Below are 20,572 nucleotides of genomic sequence, written 5' to 3' on the forward strand. Positions count from 1 at the left end.
AGAACGTTTGCAACTCACTACCTCTACCCCCTTAGGGAATCCGCATCAGTGTAAATCCTCTTAACTAAACATAAACTACTAACTACTATGAACAACTATGTAGAACTATATACAATTATTTTGCCTAAACACAGGCGAATGCTAACAAATAAAGCAATAAATGGCTGTAAGAAAGAACAATGTCTGCTTCTTGCGGTGGCAAAAAGGAAACTGGGAAAGAGGAGGGGCAACCACCCCAAGCATATGACCATTTCGGCAGGAAAAAAAGGCTTAGAGCAGTCTGTGGGGGAGGTTGACTTCCCTTAATGGCTGTAAGCTAAAGAAATTCCTGTTCTGAACAGCTGACCTGCACAGTCGCAGTTCCTAATATGGGACTGCATGAAGACCTAGTTGAACTTTTTATTTTTTAATGAGTAGGGACTGGGTTCACTGATGTAACTCAATTTTCATGGTAACTACAGGAACTAATTTTTCAAGTACTACAGGAACCCAAAGGTCAAGAAAACAGCACAAGGAAGGGGAAGGCTGAAGCCTCTCCCCCCACAAAAGTTATGATCTGAATTCAGTACCTGTAGGGAAAGTAAGTCAGGTCAGAGGAACACAAATCTAACTCATTAAAAAAATATAATGTCTAGTATGAGTCTTGTTCTCCCTCATCCACTTGATTTTTGCATCCACGCAGCAGTTAAGATGATACCAATTAGAACTGGGAGCTCAGTTAACAAAATTTAGACCAGAGTTCATTTTTGCCAATATTTATACCTTGCTTTTCTTTCCAATAGGGACTCAAAGTGGCTTACAACATTATTCTCTCCTCCTTCATTTTAGCTGCATGTCAACCACTCTGATGGAGGTTAGGCTGAGAGTGAACGACTGGTGCAACCCAGTGCACTTTCATGGCAGAGTGTGGATTTGACCCTCGTCTTCCAGATCCTAACTTAACAATCTAACCACCGCAATACTACGCTGTCTCTCTGATAACACTCAGTCCTAAAGCTCTGAGTAATATAATTTAATGGTAGTATTAAACACAGGTTTAATGACACCATAATTAGGGGCAAGCAACTGATTCTGCAAGCCAACAGAAACTTTATTTCCTATGTGACAAACAAAGATTGAAACAGTCAGAGAGTCATGTCTGTAACTTCTATCTCTTCTCCAATCACTGAGATAAAATGGAACTTTTTACTGTGTTGGAAGCAAATCTTAAAAACACCAACAGCAATGATAAATGCTTATCTGTAATCTGATCATCATTTGCCATCACAACTAAAACTGCCCATCCCATAACTAGGCCTAATGACAGACTGAAATGGGTCAAAGACATTCAATTAAGCCTGGAGCTGCTTTTGCACCACTTGCTCGCTCACCATTCCTAAAAACAGGAAGTGTGGAATCGGCCTATAACTGGCCTACGTCTTCCACAAACAATGCCCTAGTCATCGCCCAGACTATGTCATGGGGCTCAGTGGACTCCTCGGGAGAAGAGAAGCCTTGTGTAACCAGCCAAGCCAGCTCCGATACAGCAGAAGCCGGCAATCAGGAGGAACAGCTGCTGGCAGATCAGAGTCCATGGCCAGCAGCTGAGCCAGAAGCCCCAACACCCTTCAGCCCCAACACCACTGGTGAAGCCCAGCCAGCAGTTACCCAAAGCTCTCCATCAGCAGCTGAGCCAGCAGCACCACTGCCCTCCAGTTCCAGCACCACTAGTGAAGCACTGTCAAGGACACTCAAACTTCCAGCTTCACCCAGAGAGCACCGTAGACAAAAGCAACAAGAGGAACTGCAGGAGAGGCGGCAAAGTGCACGCCTCCTGGCCAGATGCCAGGTGCTTGTTGAGAGTGATGAGGAAGTAAGCACAGGATAGCTCCCAAGCAGCTGGCTGCCAACCCAGCCTGTCTATAAAACCCAGCCACAGAAGACCAGGAGGCCTTACTATTGTGACCTTTGAACCGTGCCTTGACTCTGCCTTTGCCTAGCCCTTGGGATTTGCTGTTAACTGATCTTTGGACTGCCTGACCTTGCTATCCAGACTCTGGAATGGACTCTGACCTTGCTACTGGACCAGCCCACGAGAGACTATTTCATGTCTCCCAGCCCCTTGGGAACCACTGGGAGAGAGATCTCCTATAGGAAAGACAACAGGAAGCGACTCTGTGTTGAGCCTTCAGTAACAGAGTTACTGAATTCAGTGGGCTTAGACTGGAGTAATTCTGCTTAGATTGCACTGTAAGTCTCTGACAGCAGACCACTGTAATCAGCTCCATGCTATTGGAGGAGGGAAAGATCATATCCATGTATGTATGCATTTGCAAGGAAACAATAAATAACTGCAAATAAAGCAAAGGATATTTAAAAGCAGAACTTTTCCATTGATAGTCATAATCTGAACATTTACCTACTTTTAGAAAAAGATTAGAAAGTTCAAGATGTCTCTTAAAGAACTAAATTAATTTTACAATCCCAAACATTCGATGCTTGTAGTCTATTATACTTTTTAAAAGCTTTAAAACAGTTTAGTAGAAGTTAAGAAACAACTTACACAGATTCTGCATCTTTTTCTTTCTTTATAATCCCAGGTAATCCAAAATGCTTTCTTCTTCTTGGCTTTATCCCTGCAAAGTAAGTACTTTATTGTTAAAACAAGGTATTTTAACTGTAACCCAGTTATGCATTTCTAGTGCATAGTTTACAGGTCCAAAATATGCAAGTTCTCTACATATCGATAATTGCACCATCATGTATAAATAGCAACCCTGAGCTATTACAGATGGAAACAGATCTAGCCATGACTGAGATAAGTGCATCAAATTACCACTAACGTCCCCATGTTTTCTTGGCCACATTTTCATTTGTCACCCTTAATCAGGGCTTTTTTTGAGAGGGAATGCTCCAGAATGCTGCTCCAGAAGCTCTAGATTCATTCCTCCTTTGGGCCTGTGGGCTCTGCAGAAGAAGTTAAACTGCTTTGAGTTCATTCTGCTTTCTTGAGAGAGAGAGAGAGATGGGGCCTGGCATGCGCTCTGCAGAGGAGGCTTGGCTGCTTTGAGTTCATTCTGCTTTTCACTCATTCATTCATTCATGTGAGAGAGAGAGAGAGAGAGAGTGAGTGTGAGAGAGTGAGTGTGAGAGAGTGAGAGAGTGCGCGCGCACACAAGCTGGGGCCCAGCATGGGCTCTGAAGAAGAGGTTTAGCTACTTTGAGTTCATTCTGCTTTTTCCCCATTTCTCTCTCTCTCTCTGTGTGTGTGTGTGTGTGTGTGTGTGTGTGAGAGAGAGAGAGAGAGAGAGAGAGGTGGGGGGGGGAGAGCTGCTGGGCCCGGCTCTCCAGAGGAGGCTTAGCTGCTTTGGGTTCATTCTGCTTTCATTTCATTCAGGGGTTTTTGTGTATATGTGTGCTGCTTTGAGTTCATTCTTTCTTTTCAGGGGGTGTGGCTGTGTGTGTGAGCTGCTTTGAATTCATTATGTTTTATTTTGTTGGGTGCTGTGTGTGTGCTGCTTTGAGTTCATTCTGCTTTCTTTTCATGGAGGTGGGTGGGGCTGTGCATGTGTGTGTGTTGCTTTCATTCTTTTGTTGACTGAAGTTGACATTGTTATGGTTCCCACAGCTTTTGAATGCAGATTGCTTCTGCATTTGTTTTAGTTAAAATATCAGTTATGTTATTCCAGTTTTATGTTAGGAATGGATAGCTGTGTCTAAGTCACAGAAGGCTTTCATCAATATATTCATCAGCATATAGGTGTTCTTATGTCTTAATAGCTGTAACTCAAATGGTTCTCCCTACCCTCAGCTGATTAACATCACTGAAATTGCAGCAGATATATGGGTATTAAGGAAGTTTTTATGAATATCGGTCTGGGACATTGGAATATTTAAGAGCATTTCACGGTGTCACAACAGCTTAGCCATTGGTAAGGTAGAGTTGTCAGGCAACAAAAATGAGCCATTTTCAACTCAGTATAAATCTAATGCAGCTAAAGTTGAATATCTAATTTTGAATTGCTCCAGTAAAGCAAAACCCTCTCTGAAAATTTGAAAATTCAATATTCATTAGATTAGGAATTTCAGACTCTGTGGAATTTTGAGAAAGAATTTTGGATTTTTTTTCCTACTCTGGCAGAGGGAATCTGTTGGAATTTAGATTTGTGAGATGGGTTTTGGATTTTTAGAGGCCCTCTCCTTGCATATTTTAAAATACGATTCCAAAGAAATGAAATGTTTGGGAAAGGAAATGGAAGATTTTACTTTTTGTAGAGGATACAGAAAGGAAACAAACCCTTTCTCATAATAGTGTAATTTCCCAAGCTTACTTACATTTATCTCTTTGTAATGTATTCTGCTGGGTTCCGGGAGTGGTGTCACTTCCGGAAGTGACGTCATCACACATTTCCAGGAGTGTATGCGCACTTTGCGCGTGCACGTGTGATAATAGAGAGTTCCACCACCTCTCTTTCCAGAAAAAAGCCCTGCCCTTAATCATTACAAATATGTGCCAAAGCTTCATGTAGTTCTAACGAATAGCAGAAAATGTTGCTGCACATTGATGACACCTTCCACAAGTCTCCCTAATTTTTCTCTCTCTGGTTTTGAGTGAACACTAAAAAGCATGGGGAACATTAATAAACCTTCTGTGAAATCCTAAGCAGAGTTACTCTAGTCTGCTTAGGATTTCACTGTTTAAGCCTTATCCCCATCCTTTATGGCCTGACAGCTAAAAACAAAACCACTGCAAAGCAGTTCCCCCAATCTCTACTTAATTATAGTATTGAAAGATGAACAGAAGTGTAAGAAAATGACTTGTGCCTCCCTCCCTTTAACTGTGTGATCAGGATGGCTTCCATCCCTAAATCAGGCCTAAAGCTAGAATGGTAAGAATCAAGATAATTAGTTTTATCCAGAAAATCCTTCAGTGCCAATGAGTTCAGCAAGATACCTATAGCAGAGGAGTCAGTGAACCTATGAAGCAGAACAGGCAAAGAAGGCCAACAGAAGAGCTATTGTGTTTTAATTGACAGTTTTACATTATTGCTTAAATTATTGCACGAAAGCTAAGGTGCATAGTGAGTACAGTATCAGACTAGGTTCTCGGAGATCAAGGTTTGAATTCCCAGTCTGCCATGGAAACATGCCGGATGACCTTGGGTGAGTTACATACTCTTATCCTAACCTATCTCACAGGGTTGTTGTGAGGATAAAATGGAGGAGAGGATGCATGCTGCTTTGAGTGCCCACTAAGGAGGAAGACAGGGTATAAATAAAGTAGATAAGAATAATACACACACACATACACTTAGCTGTCTTGGAAGCTACTAAGCAAACAAATATATACACACACACACCTGTCTTGGAAGCTACTAAACAAACAAATTTACCTATAGCTTCTGTTAATAGGAAATGCCTAACAAAATAAACACCAGCTCATGATGGAAACACCACCAAGTATTCTTCTCCTTGTTGCATCAGAAGGACACAAGTCCATTTCCTCTGAACTTCAAGTTAATTAGTTTATATGCTGTGATCACTGATCAGCCAACAATCACAACATAATTTTTTTTTAAAAATCTTATTAATATTTTTAAACCTTAACATTATAATGAGATGTATATTTTTAAAGCCATTCTTAGAATGCAAAAGAAACTCACCTTCAACTGCACTGGCTGTATTACATTCTTCAAATTCAATAAGTCCTTTTAAAACATGAAAAACAAAGCAATTACGTCTCGTTTTCTTGAATACCTAAGGTTAGTTCTGCAGCATTTAATTAACATTTAAATTATTTTAATTAAAAATGTGACCATGATTAATAAAAAACTTTTTTTTTCAAAAATTTGAATTATTTGTTACTATATTAACAAAAACATGGGTGACAAGTGTCATTTTAGAGGCATGAATATGCTAACACAAGATTGCTCCAAAATTTTGGAGATTTCAAAAGTGGGAAAATTTATAGACAAAAGATATAAAATTCACTAAGTCAAGCATTAGGAGAAAACTGGTAAAAGATGTTTTATCAATGTACATTACCTTGAAAGATATTGAAAATATGGAAAGGAAGTATATAGGGACATACTGGAAATGCAAGGAAGCAGAAGGTACCTTTTATCACATGTGGTTGATATGGAAAAAGAAAAAAAATGGAAAGATGTACATGTTGAGATTCAAAAGATTTTAAAAACTGATTTTGCTATGAAACCTGAGACTATGCTGTTGGGGATTTTGCCAGATAACACTGAAAGAACATTACATGAACTGTTTAGATATACTGATGGCAGCCAGAGTAGTAATGGCAACCAAATGGAATGTAGAAGAATATATAACTAGCAAAAATTGGAAAGATAAAACTGCAGATTATGCTGTAATGGCCATATTAGTGAATTACATAAACAAAAGACCAATCAAAGAATTTAAAAGGAAATGGGAGACTTATTAATAATAACAACAACAACATTCAATTTATATATCGCTGTTCAGGACAACTTATAATAATAACAACAACAACAACATTCGATTTATATACCGCCCTTCAGGACAACTTAATGCCCACTCAGAGCGGTTTACAAAGTATGTCATTATTATCCCCACGAGCTGAATCCAAAGAGGGGGGTGGTCTCAGAGGCAATGAAAACCAAAATATTGTACATCACATTTAAGTTTTGGTAACTTACCCACTGGTCAATTACGATACTGCCTCTTTAATGGAACATAAAGTAGGTGTGTCTAACTTAACAAGCATCATGACTTGAAATAGCAGTTCCATCCCGCGTCCCCCTCACCAAGTGAAAAAATACTTTGGAGACAGACCATACTAAATGTGACTGGAAAATTGTGGATGACTTAATCTTGGGGCTTGGTTATATTTTACAGTAGAAATTTATGTATGCATAAGTTTGATTGTAAAACTTACAAAGTATTTTGATACAATGTTTATAAGATGGATATGCACTTATACCTTACCTGTATGTTAATTCCAGATATAGTGGCTTTAGAAGAAGCACACGGGTGCAAAACGGGATATTTTGAAGCTGGCAAGCCCGTTGCCACCTCCAGCCGGGAGTTTACAGTAAAAAATTTTTGACTCACCGGCCAAATTGATTTATTCTTCACTGTGCGGTGTGAAATTTAGTTCTGTACTTCTGAACATAAAACTTCATTGTTGGATTGTGGTCCCTGTGATTTTTTTGGTTTTCATTATTATCCCCACAACAAAACACCCTGTGAGGTGGGTGGGTCTGAGAGAGCTCCAGAGAACTGTGACTAGCCCAAGGTCACCCAGCTGGCTCCAAGTGGAGGAGTGGGGAATCAAACATGGCTCTCCAGATTAGAGTCCCATGCTCTTAACCACTACACCAAACTGGTATTGCATATATTAGAGATATATATTGCAAACTGGTATTGCATATATTATAGATAAAGACGGGAGCTAGTGTGACATAGACTACTTCTATTGGTTTTTATTTGTATGAAGTCAGTGAAATGCTGTTTTCTTTAGATTTTGATATAGTTTTAGTTATATAAATTAGTTAATTGACTAACATAATTAATATAATTAGTTTTACAAATATTTTATTATATAATATCTTGCATAATTAGTTTTAGACGTAGGTTTAGCTTATTATAGCTTTTTGAAATATCCTTAAAATGCATCACTTGCCTCTTTTGACTGTAGTAATTTCACTATACACACACACACATAAATGTTTTAAATTATTCAAGAATTAATATACTGTTAACTTCAGATATTCAATATCTGATAGTTAATATTAAATATTTTTTTGATTCAAGTCAACTTTTTATATAGTTGATTTATGTCTGTTGATCTAATGGCAAGTTTCATTAGGATGGAAAGAGAAAACATTTCTGAGTATTATGAATATGCTATATATTATGAATATGCTGTATACCTGAAATTTGTATTTTAAATATTGTATGTTTATCACATTTTGGATAGTCCTTGTAATGTGCATTTTATTTTTTTTCTAACCCCCCCCCCCCTTTTCTTTCTGTAACACAATTTGTTTAAGAGTATTTTAATTTGGATTACTAAAATGAATAATTTATAATATAATATTACTAAATTAAAATAAAATCACAATTATATCAAACAGGTATTAGTTTCATCCTGAACAAAAACTTAGTTAACATAAAGGGAGTAAAGATGAGCTACTCACAAAAATAGGGGGGAATGATACCACCACAAACAACATAGTTTCTATACATTAAATTGTGTCCAATGAACCAGAAGCAGATTTCTGCACGTGCAATATATCTTGTTCATCTCCCATTGACTTCAACAACCCCCAATGATATAGCTAACCTCCAAGTGGGGCCTGGAGATCTCCCAGGAGACAAAGCCGGCTTTGGAGGGTGGATTCTATGGCATCATACCCTACTGAGGTCCCTCCCCTCCCTATACTCCACTGTCCCCAGGCTTCATCCCAAAATCTCCAGGAATTTCCCAATCTGGAGCTGCCAATATTACTATTCAAAAAGCTTCTTCTGAGAGCTGGGAACCCTTTTGTGTCTTGAAAGTGAAATACATGGAAATCTTTGCACAAATGCTTTACATTTGCACCAAAGAATATTTGAATCTAGCTCCTCAGAAATCTTTACAAAATTGTATTTTATAATCGTTTCTAATTTTAGAAAGCAGAGAAGGTAATCAACTGTAGAGTTTAAAATTTATAACTCCACTTATATATTTATGCACAGTAATTGCAATATTGATGTAACTCCAAATGATAATTTCTTATATTCCAATATGATATTTGGATATAATACCAGAGTACAAAATTCTCACATTGCATGATATACTTGAATTGAACATGCCTGGCGTATTAGTTGCTTGTCTTTCAAATATCAGCAATAAAATGTGAAAGTACTAAGCTGTTCCTTATTTGTATTAGAGAGAACAGTAGTTGCTACTGGATACAAGTATTTGTTTGTATTTTATATTATACCAATTCCAAGTACCAAATACTTTCTCTGGTTTTTTTTTGCCTTTTCTTACTTTTGAGCAGTCTGCTGATGTCACTGGATTCTGAATTCACATAAAAGTGGGTAGTAAATTACAGTGGAGTAACCATGCTAGTCTACTGTCTTGTGGGATCCTCAAAGAGTTCTAAAATATGGTTTTGTGAACTAGAAAACATTTCTAAGCAAGTAGTTTAGCAATGTGGATTATCTGTAGTAGTACTACATACTACATATATGACATAATGCTGCTATTCATTTTCCTTTTTTTAATCTCGCTAAAGATAGAAGTCTATATTGCTTACAAATTGAGGGCCACCATATCCAGTTCTCAACTAGGTCTGCATAAGTACAAACATATGCTAATTTACACAATTCAAAACTGGTTTCTCAATCTCCACATTCAAAACTTACTTTTTCCATAAGTAATATCCATCCTGTAATAAGTAATATCCATCCTGTACATTCATCCTTCTATAAGAACTTAGGTACATCAAAGAATAGAGCTGTTGTCACTGACAGTCTGAACTTCTCACATTGCTAATTGTAACCTGAGACACGACTAAATTGTAGAGGCAGAGAACCAAAACACATCAAATTACCTGTATATAGGATGTATTAGTATGTAGGCATTTCAGTATATGTACAAGTGGGAAAAAAACCAGGAAAGGACTAAAAGTCAGAACTCTCTGCTACCACACGCTACAAAAAATTAAACAAGTCTCATACACTTTTTCAAAACACAATTCAGCTTAATGAAAAAAGAAATTATGTCAAAGAAATCATATGAAGTATAGCAATACACACAATTTCATTTGGAGCCAAATTCAGATTTTGACTCATAAAATAGTGTTAAGTGATGTAACTACTTTGTAATTAATTCTCTCTCCAAAGGGATGAGAAACTATTTTTTACAATTCAGTCATCTTCACGTGTCACCTGCCACCTAATTGGTGAAATGGCACTAATGGTCTTAAGAATCTTTTGAACAGACAGAGAAGAGTGTCATGATTGGTCAATTAATGGGTACTCGAAAAGTAGATAGGCCAGACTTGACAAAGACACTTATGAAATTGAAATTATTTTTTCTTAAAAACAACTGGAATATATACTGGATATTTTATGTTAAAAAGAATGGACAAGAGTGCACACTGAAAATTCCTGCTTTATTGTAGGTAAATTATAAAATGAAACTATACTTTTGAACTGAAAATTTAACCTACATTTAGAATCTCTTATGAATATACCAGCAAGAGATAAAACACTACATGCAAGAGCTACAGAAGTAGCTTAAACTCACATTAGTTTTAAGGCTACTTGTAGTTACAAATATTATAGCAGACAGTATGCTTGGTTTTAGAGGGAAACAAAAGGGGTTTCCTGCCTCTGGCATTAAATCATGCATGAAAGGACAACAATTTTTTCAAAACTGCATATGCCTCACATGCTGCTTTAAAATGGCAAAGCTTTGCGTGTCTGGCTCAGTGCCAGTTGACAGCTCAGCTGGATATCAATGCACATTCTGACCCCCCTTGCAGCATGTCACTTCTGAATTGTTTCCCCAGTAGAAAGTTTATTCAACCTCTCCCTCAAATGCAGTGGACCAACCATCATTCTGCTATTTAATCATAGCAGGACAGGTTATTTTTCTGACAGCACTAAAGCCAGAGAGCAATTCCTAATGAACAGCTTGATACAAGTGGAATTTCAACTGTTTTAGCCTCAATTAATTCTGCTGTCAAAACAAATGATTGCTCTTAGTGCTTAGATGTTGAGCTGGATCACGAAGGTCAATTTTGTGTGTACAAGCATACAAACAATCTTTTTCGTTCTAAAATTTGATACCATTTCATGTTTAGCGTCAACCAAAATTTTTGCATTCAAACACTAGAAAAAATGCTGATCATTGGTATTCTGTAAGTGTAGTGTCTAAACAGATTGATAAGTGATGAAACAAAACCTATTAGATACTCTAATGCTACATTTAGACACAAATTTAAAGGAATTTTTTTTCTCTCTCCACATCTCTACAGAATAAATTTACTAAGGTTTTAAAGATTGGTGTACTCTTTTGCATGTGATGTATTTAATTTAAATTTTATTTCTGCTTGGCTTGCTAATGTAGGGTTGTTCCTGTGAATCTAAAATGTAGGCCTCTAAGAAAGAAGGGGCTAGATGAGTGGAGTGCAATTTGATTGGATGGTAGCTGTAACCTGGGGGGGGGGGCGTGAAGTGAACTGCAGTTTTTAGTCAGTGCTGAGGGAAAGGTTTTCAGGCACCTTTTGTTTACCTCAGGGAGAGACTATTCTGGTTAAAACAGAAACTATGTGGAGCATGCATGTTGCTGAGAGAAAATATTCATTCTAGTTAAGTCAGATAAACTGTATGGAGCCTGAGAGACAGTCTGTGTGTTTCTGAAAGACAATTAATCAGCCAGGAGATTCTGGTTGTCAGTCTTTGGGTGTCTCAGAACAAGGATTAATCTGGCTGAATCAGACAAACTTTGTGGAAGCCTGAGAGTCTAATTCTGTCTAAGTCAAGCAAGCTGTGGGTGAGCCTGGGTCAGTCCGTGTATATCTGAGAGAGATTATCTATCTAGGTCAGGCAAACTGTATGGAAAGGCCTGAGTGAATCTATGCCTGTGTGGATGAGTTTATTCTCTTAGTGAAGACCTGTGTGGAAAATTAGTCTGTATGACTGAGTCTATGAATATACTTTAAAGAAGAGATAATTATTTGTGAAACTTCCAAGCTTAACAACTATTCTGAAACCAATACACTTATCAAAACTCTGCAACCATCACACTTACCCGCTTATAAATAAATTCTACTTTTGTTTAAGCAAAAAAGCTACAGCTCCCCTGCCTCACTGGGGGGGGGGGGCAGTTTGCAGAGTGTGGGTGAGCAGCGGAGGCTCCTGCCACGGTGGATGTGCCTGGGCGACTCACCTTGGCCCCATGTGACCATGCAGGAACCAATAGTTTGGAAAGACCCAGACAAACAGAACCAGCTGGCCAGGAGAGGGGGTGTGCCTGGGTGGGTAGACCTGGGCGGCCTAGTTCTCCCTCAGGTCCGCCCTGCACTCTCATAAGGCACAGCTGCTCGGGCCCCCACATGTTTGCCACAGTCAGAAATCAGGGAGCAGCCACTCCCAGACAGTGCTTGCAGCAGCGGCAACACAGCAAATGCGGCAGCGACCGCAGTGTGGCAGCGATGCAAGATCCAGCAGTGCACAGCTGGAAGAACAGCATGGACTCTGCCTTGCCTGGACGCCCCAGCACGGAGGCCTTGCTGGGTGGACCAGTAGTGTGGGGGGCAGGTACTTCCCTTTCCTCCAGGGGGCTCACAGCAAGGCCAAAGGGCCTAGGGACAGCCTCTGTCACTTGGGGGGAGCAGAGGGGAGCGTCAATGCTCCAGGCTTGGGCCTTCCCTCCACAAGGACAGAGGCGTTGTTCTGGCTGCACCAGCAAGGTGGGCTACAGTTGGCCATGCCACCAATGAGGCCAGCAGAGGCGGGCTCCCAGTATAGGACTGGGGCTCAATGCCAGCAGCCCCTGGAGAGGGCAGGTCCTCCATAGGCGGGCAGGGGGCAGCTGGTTCAGAACCACTCGCAGGGCCACAGGCAAGGCAGGAGGGAGCTGGCGGCCTGCTTGGCAGGCACAGGGAACTTTTCCAACCGAAGTGAGGCTGCACCCTGCAAGGGCTGTCCAGGGCCATCGAGCTCCTCTCTGAGAAAGTGGAGCAGCTGGAAACCTCCGGGACTGGAGCAGCAGCAGAGGCTGTCCCAGGGCCTATTGAGACCCCTTCTTGGGCAGTAGGTAAGGCTGCTAGGGGGGAGGGGTGTATTGGTCAAGAAGGTCCAGGACTGTCTGATCTCCCTCTAAGAGCAGCTCCAGCAGTCTGGAGGCAGGGGAGACCCGCTAAGAAGCAGAGCCGGCGGTCTTGCAAGTCTCAAAGGTCATCACATAGGGATGACAAGTCAGCACAGAATCGTTTTGTGAATACCCTTGGAGGGGGAGTACAGGGACCTTGCCAACAATTACTGGAGGAAGGCCACCCAAGTGCCAGGCCTGCCAGCATGGGCCATTGGGTGCAGGACTAGTGGCACAAAAGGGGGGCCTGGGGCTGCTTAGGCAGGGAAAGGGGGGTACACCACTGCATTCTCCACCCCCTGGGATGATGAGGATCTTTGGGGAGTTCACTTGACCTACAAGGTCCACAACAGGATTCTTGACAGGTTCTATGTGAAGGTTTTCCCCTGCTACTTCCCAAGGCAGAGGATGGCCAAAACAAACCCCCTTCCAAATGGTACTAGAAAGGACTAAAAGGGGAAGAGGTGGATTATACCTTCATGGACTGGTTGGAGGGCTACACCATCTTCATGGGGTTTATGCTGGCAGCCTACCTGGAGAGGGGGTGGCACCTCTCCAACCATCTGGTGAGCTTGCTGTATGCACAGGCATTGGCTAGGGGCACCACAGCCATGGATTATGACGAGGCCTTCTGCAAGTGGGCATCTCACAACGACAGAGCTCACTAGGACCTCATTAGACACAAGCTTTGGTTGCAGCTAGTCGGCCCCCACATCAAGGGTTGGGCTGAAACCCTCAGAGCGGGGCCCCAGGCACAACCAGGCGTAAGGGTATGTCTGTTGGGAATACAATCAAGGGAAGTGTCAGCATCCTAGGTACAGAATGATCACACCTGCAACAACTGTTGTGGTCCCCACCCCTGGCCAACAGGCCCTGGTCCTCAGGTGGTCAGCAGCCCTTTCAGGCAACCCATTCCCCCTTTACCGGTGGCTACAAGGAGGGAGGGGGCTGCTAGCACTGGGGCCTAGCCAGTCTCTTCTGGAAAATAGTCTCCCCCAAATGGCTCTGGGGCTTACTTTCCCCCCTATCCACAAGATGGCCCTGCACCCCTTGCTGGACCTTTACCCCAACAAGGAGGCTGCTACCTTTTTTTGAGATGGGGTCTCCATGGGTTTTTGTATCTTCTTCAGGGTGGCCATGACCTCCAGAAATCTCAAATCCACCAGGGACTTGCTGGGAAGTGGTGGTTGCTAAGATAGCTAAAGAGCTTGCTGCTGGCTACATCACAAGCCCCTTCAAAAGTCCAGCCCTCCCTAATCTCTGGATATCCCCATTGGGGATGGCTCCCAAGAGGGCCCTGGGGGAATATTGTTTAATTGACCACCTTTCCTATGCCCGGGGTGACTCAGTTAACGATACAACCCCAGCCGAGTACTGTTCTTTCAGGTTCGCGTCCTTTGATCAGACTGTATGCCTTGTCCAGTTGTGTGAGGTGGGGGCATTCATGGCCAAGTCTGATGTGCAGTTGGCCTTCTGCCTGCTACCCACACAACCTAACGATTTTTGTCTCCTGGGATTCAAATTCAATGTCAACAAGACCATGCCCATGGGTAGATCTGTAGCAGCACAGACTTCAAGGCCTTCAGGAACTTCTTGGGAGTGGGCAGCCAAGGGCTGCATGGGATGCCCTCATGTCACACACTATCTGGATGACTTTCTGATAGTGGGTCTGGTGGGGGGCACAGTCTGACTGCTTTCTACTCTCTAGCTGGGAAGCTAGGGGTTCCACTTGCTCAGGAGAAGATGAAGGGCCTGGCTTCCTGCTTTATCTACCTGGCAATAGAGGTTGATTCCATGGTAGGTTGTTCTCATCTTCCCTCAGGGAGCTCCTACAGCACGCCCTGTCCCACCCCAAGGTCACACTCAGGGAAATTCAGTCTTTAATCAGGCACCTTAATTCTACCTGATGATTGGTAGCTCCATGGTAAGCCTTCTGTGCTCACTTTGCCAGGTCCACAGCTGGGGCTTCTGCCCCCACCAACACATTTGGGTCTCTAAGGGCTCCAGGGCCGATCTCCAGGTCTGGCTCACGTTCCTAGACAACTACCATGGGGTTTGCTTTGGCAGAAGGTCTGGAAGCTGGGGGCTGAGCTGCAGGTGCATTGGCCATTCTATCTTTACTGCAGATTGATGTAACACGCCCTTATACATTGGAAACCAAGCCTCAGAGTACAACAATAAATGAAGAGCATTGTGTGAATGGAGTCCTGGGTCTACTGCAATAATTGTATTTTATCACACAATACTAGAGCTCTAGATAAAACACTGGGAGCATTTCATGACTGGTTTCTATATGTGGGTGTGTGTTTGATTATAAATTGTTTACAACTGACCACTGAGGAAGGCCTTAGGGCCGAAACGTGTCTGGTTTTTTACTGTACCTTGGTCTATTTGTGTTGGTCATTGCACTGTACCATCTGTACTTTGAGATGTTTTAGCATATACATGTAGCCTGCCATTCAGGCCTTATGTTTTAAACTTGTTTTTAATCTACATTTGTGCACATTTATAATAAATATTTTCTAATATATTTTTAGGTTGTTACTTAACCCTTCTATTTTGTTCTCCTGCTTGTTTGGGTTGAGTTTGTGGGGACTTTCCCCCACACCCCCTTTTTCTTCCTTGTTGCTGCACTCCAATATGTCTGGCAGTGCGGGCTTTAGTGTTAATTTCCAAGAGTGGTGGTGCACCCAGAAATGGCTGGAGAGGTAGGCATGGTCAGACTTGCGTTGGGACCTCACTTTCCTTGAGCTTTTCCCCATCCTGGTTGCAGTCATAATCTGGCAGGGGAAGCTCTGGGATAAATGAGTCCTCTTCTATTGTGACAACCAGGTGGTGGTCCATGTTCTGAACAGGCAGTTCTTGAGCTCTGAGCGGATCATGCGCCTAGTACTGGCCTGCTTGTCTTCTAACATATCATTTTCAGCTTGTTATATAACAAGGACTAATAACAGCATTGAGGATGTATTGTTTCACTTCCAGATGGAAAACTTATTTGCCCTTGCCATGGAGGCTAACTGGAACCCAGATCCCTTTCCAGGGGACCTAGGGGAACTTAGTGGGATGTGATATTGTAGTAAGTATTCACCTCAGTAACTCTTTCTACCCTGCGGGCCTACCAACAGGCCCTTGCAAGCTTCTTGGACTTTGCTGTTTCAGTGAGGGGGGCAGGGCCTCCCTGCCCATGTCTGAATTGTTGGTCTTGAAGATTTGGCCTCCCTTAGGGAGCAGGGCTTGGCACCCAAGACCATGCGCAGTCACCTTGCTGCCATTACCTTCATCAGCAAGACCGGGATTCCCTAACCACTGAGGTTCCTTTACTGCAAACCAGGCCATCAAAGGCCAGAAAAGATGCCATCCTCTCCCAGTGGACACCCACAGGCCACTCACTCGGCTGGTGCTCAAATGCACCATTAGCCACTTTCCAGCAGTTTGTCATTGAGGGCAGCCTTTACAAAACCACATTCATTTAAGCCTTTTGGGGACCTTTTGGGCTGAGGAGTTGGTAGGTTCTTAGCATGATGTCTCCAGGCACACCTTGGTGTGTCAGGGCGTGGCCATCCAGGGTTGGCAGGTCTACATTTGTTTGCATCTGTCCAAGGTATGCATTTCACCTTGGGGCCCGCCAAGGCATTGTTTTGCCCTGTTAGGGCACTGTTGACCTACCTCTGGGCCTGCCATGCTGCCAATGGGCCCCTGCTGGTCCATGCCAACAGTTCTCTCCTCACCCGCTTTGTTGCCAAGTAGGCCCCCTCTCCTGCTCTAAGGCCTGCCATGAACTGTGTTTGAGTTTCCTGCACTGCTGTTTTATAACTACTCCAGAAACTGCCTTGCATGTGTGCACTCTAGTACACGTGTCAGTTTCCTGCCTGCTTGCTAGTTATCCTGCTGTTGCAATAGACTGTGTCAGTTTCCTGAATCCATGTCTGGACAACTATGCTAAGGACTCTCTTTCTGGGAAGCCTTGCCCAGGCCTATATCTGGACCCTCATGTGTGTTTCGACTCCACTACATGTGTGCCTCCCGCCTGCCTCGCCATCTCTCACGGGCTGTGCTTGTTCCCTGCTATGGACTGTGTTTTACGTGCTGTTTCCCTGCCTCCATGGAAGCCTACCTCACCCGGGCCCAAGCCGCGCTGTTAGCAGCCAGGTGCCAGCCGGGGAGACCTCCAGCGAGCCTGACCAGGCACCCCCTGGCCAGTTCCTGCCTGGAGCCTCCCGCGGGCCGGTCACCCAGCTTGCCCTCGCTACCGGGCAGCCTGCTAGCAAGCCCCAGCCATGCCCAGCCTGCAGCCATGTTCTTAGGCAGCCAGAAGACCCAGAGAAGCAGCCTGCTTTGGGAAGCCATTTTGGAGAAGCGAGCCAACCACGTCTGCAGTGAGAGAGCCTCGCCCTGCTCTGCATATCTCAATAGCCGCCCGGAATGGAAGTTAAGTGCCGGCCAGCCCAAGCACTTAGTGAACGCATCTCAAAGAAGCCTCCGCATTCCAGAGCTGATGACATCAGGACAAGCCCTGTCCGCTGGAACATCCATTCAACACGCCCGGATCTTCCCCTCCCTCCTTTGTCCCCTCTTCCTAAGGTGTCACTATGATACAATCAGAATCCTAAAGTGGCCCATCTAAGGCATTCAGAAAGCCATTAAAACCTTTGTTTTAACCCGTGAGAACCACAAGGTACAGCACCAGCCCCAGGGTACATTTTGGGGTATATAAGCCAGCCTCTCACACCACATAGCGCGCGTCATTCCTCTCCTGATCCCAGCCGGTGCGTCATTCCTATCCCGACCCCCTTGCTGTCTCTCTACTCTACTCATGGCTCTGGTGCTGGCATCGGACCACCTCGCTGCTATATCTCTGCTCCACTTCAGGATTGTAAGTATACCCAACTTCATCATGGGGTACCTGTTAATGCGACCGTCTCTATTTTCCTACCTCTATGTTTCCTAGTTCTTGTATGTAACCTTGTATGTGTGTGCAAGTTCAGGCATACGCCACATTACTAGTAAAGACACGCTGAATTGTGATTTAGTCTGCCTCTTTATTACGTGAGCGTCTGGAGAAGGGACCTTGGTATAGATGGTTAGATCTGCGCTAAATTTAGTTCTGGTCTGCTAAGCTAATTCCCCATTCAAACAGAGCAGTTCCGGTAACAGCTTCCAGTTTGTCAGTATCCTCAGCTCCTCCTGAGCAGCAGTGGGCTTGACCCCTGGTGAGTTGGGAGCCCACTCCTTCAGAACTGAGGTGGCCACAGTTGTCTTGGACCTGGCCCTTCCTCCTTCACGCATCCAGGCTGTAGGCAGATGGAAGTCGGACATGTACAAGACCTATATATATCTTGATCTTTCTCTCACCCCTTTTTTTTGTAGTTCCCATAGGGTGGCAGCAGACAGTGTGGATCTGCAGGCACAACATCATGCCTTGGGTTGGTCATTATGCAGCTGAATCAGGAAGGGGCCAGCATCTTGGATTCCAGGAGGTTGTTGCAATGAGCTGGATTTGCATGTGAGGGATGTGATAGAATATCTTCGTCTTCAAAGTGCTCCCACACGTGCTGGACTTGGGACCTCCTTGGGACAAGCCTTGGTGATCCAGCTGGGGGAGAATTATTTGAACCTATCACATGTCATTGAAGATTTGTGGCTGCTGCAGTGCTGTTTCGCTTGTTCAGCCAGGAAAGTGGACTTGGCCAGGCAAAGGGTAGTCAAGGCTGTTGTTTTGTAGAAGCATCCAGTGGTTGTGTTATCTTTCACCCAGACATCTCCTTCCGGCAAGTGGCCTTGTACCATCCCAACGAGGAGTAGCTGTCCAGTTGTGGGCAGGACATTTGGTTACAAGACGTGCAGGATGGCCTGTGGGATTGCTTGCAGCTTTAGGAGCTTCGGCGAGAGCCATTTTGGGGCACTTGTGGCAGTCTGGCATTGGGCAAGGATCCATATGGGAAAAAACACAACCTATGTGCTCTCTTTCCCCATAGCATGGGATCCCTTTATGAGATATTGGGGGTGATGCAGGAAAGTGACAAGCCCAGCTTGGGGGCTTTTGGGGCATACTTGCTCCCAGGTTACAGGGGAACCACACAGAGGTGTATGCCCAGTTGGGCTCCTGATTACTGTCATCCCACAGTGCCCCCCCTCAGCTGGCAGCCTCAGGGGTGAGGGGGTAATTGACTGGCAGACAGCTGAGCCAATCTAGGATCTGTGCCTCATGTGGTGCCAAGGCTCTAGGGTAAGCTGTAACTAATAAAAGTTGTGGACTTCTATCTCTAAACTTGGTCTCCTTGTTGCCTATTCTCTGCCCTCACCCCTCAAGCTGGCAGAGCAAAGTCTCGTTTTTCCCCTTACGATTACTGATTGTTCTACTGAACTATCATCTATAACAAACCTACCTCTATTACTAGTTGAATTGAGGCGATCTAAGGGAAAAGCCTCTGGTGACAGTGAAAACCTTCTGAGAAAGTCAGGAAGGCTGCAATATACAAGTCACACAAACAAAAATGGAAAATGTTCTCAAGGTATAAGCCTGAGCAAAGTAGAGAACACCTAAAGCTTAGTGGGTGTGGAAATATAAGGAACGTTGACTGGGGTCAGGGCTCTCCTGAGGGGAAAGTTTATGGTTATGGAAGGAAGAGCTGAACTAAAGATCCAAAGGAAAAAAGTTTAAGGCTAAAACAAGTAGCAAACCATTACAACTGGCAAGTAAACGTTCTATTTAAATATATGATGGTTAACTGGCCTTCATATCACTGCATATCAGAGAATCAGACTCTGTCCAATTACTAAATTCCCCTGTTGGCATAAATAAGACTTGTACTACCTGTGTCACAGAAAGTAAATACAAGCAATGCCAAAAGCACAAACTTCTTGTTCAATTTTATGTCTCCTTTTAGTTAAGGTTTAAACAACAACAAAAAAAACCCACAATGTATGTTTCTTCATACTGTTGTCACAGCCAATGCCATGCCGTTTGTCTGTGAGTATGTCAAGAGCCTTCTCCAACCATACTGTCCAACCCAGAACTTGAGACTGGTTTCTGGGGAGCATTTGATTTAAATTGCAGGCCTGCTGGTTGGCCATAATATATGTTGGCGCTGTTGTAGGAGGATGGCTTCTCTTACTTATTAAGAAGTGATCTAAAAATTACCAATTTTGTTTTTGAATTATATCATGAATAACTCATGAGTATCGTAAGTTCTTCTGTTGTTCTTTGCACATGCAGACTGCACATAAGCAAAAAGACACATTATGAAAACGAAGAATAGGTTGTACTTTCTTTCCTGGTGAAAAAGAACAACTGAACAACTGCTGCAGGCACAACCTTACTTACAATTCTAATACACAAACCATGATACCTATTTTCTTTCTACTAGACAATTCAGTGCTATATAACTAGGCAAAGCACATCTTTGATTGTTTTTATTTGCATTTATTCTAATTTCATTTGACCAATATCACTTGTCCATTGACTGCACTCAAAGAGTGGTGGTCAACGGCGTTTCATCAGATTGGAGGGAGTTGTCCAATGGGGTGCCGCAGGGCTTGGTTTTGGGCCCGGTACTTTTCAATATTTTTATCAATGATCTGGATGAAGGAGTGGAAGGGCTGCTCATTAAATTTGCTGATGATACCAAACTGGGAGCGGTAGCAAACACCCAAGAAGATAGAATTAAAATTCAACAAGACCTGAATACTCTGGAGAAGTGGGCAGCTGTGAATAGGATGCAATTCAACAAA

At 43.2% G+C, this 20,572-nt stretch overlaps 1 protein-coding gene across 1 annotated transcript in view; it reads right to left on the reverse strand.

The window, feature by feature from the left end:
• The window catches only part of FCHO2 (FCH and mu domain containing endocytic adaptor 2), a 150,449-nt gene that overhangs the window by 70,400 nt on the left and 59,477 nt on the right, over positions 1-20,572 (reverse strand). Inside the window, exons 9-10 of the mRNA XM_054987402.1 lie at positions 5,643-5,687; positions 2,543-2,615 (exon numbers count right to left, since the gene is read on the reverse strand). Coding sequence (XP_054843377.1) covers positions 2,543-2,615; positions 5,643-5,687 — 118 coding nt within the window. The remainder of the gene's footprint in view (positions 1-2,542; positions 2,616-5,642; positions 5,688-20,572) is intronic.

Source organism: Eublepharis macularius, chromosome 8 (assembly GCF_028583425.1).
Source record: "Eublepharis macularius isolate TG4126 chromosome 8, MPM_Emac_v1.0, whole genome shotgun sequence".
Lineage (NCBI taxonomy): Eukaryota > Metazoa > Chordata > Lepidosauria > Squamata > Eublepharidae > Eublepharis > Eublepharis macularius.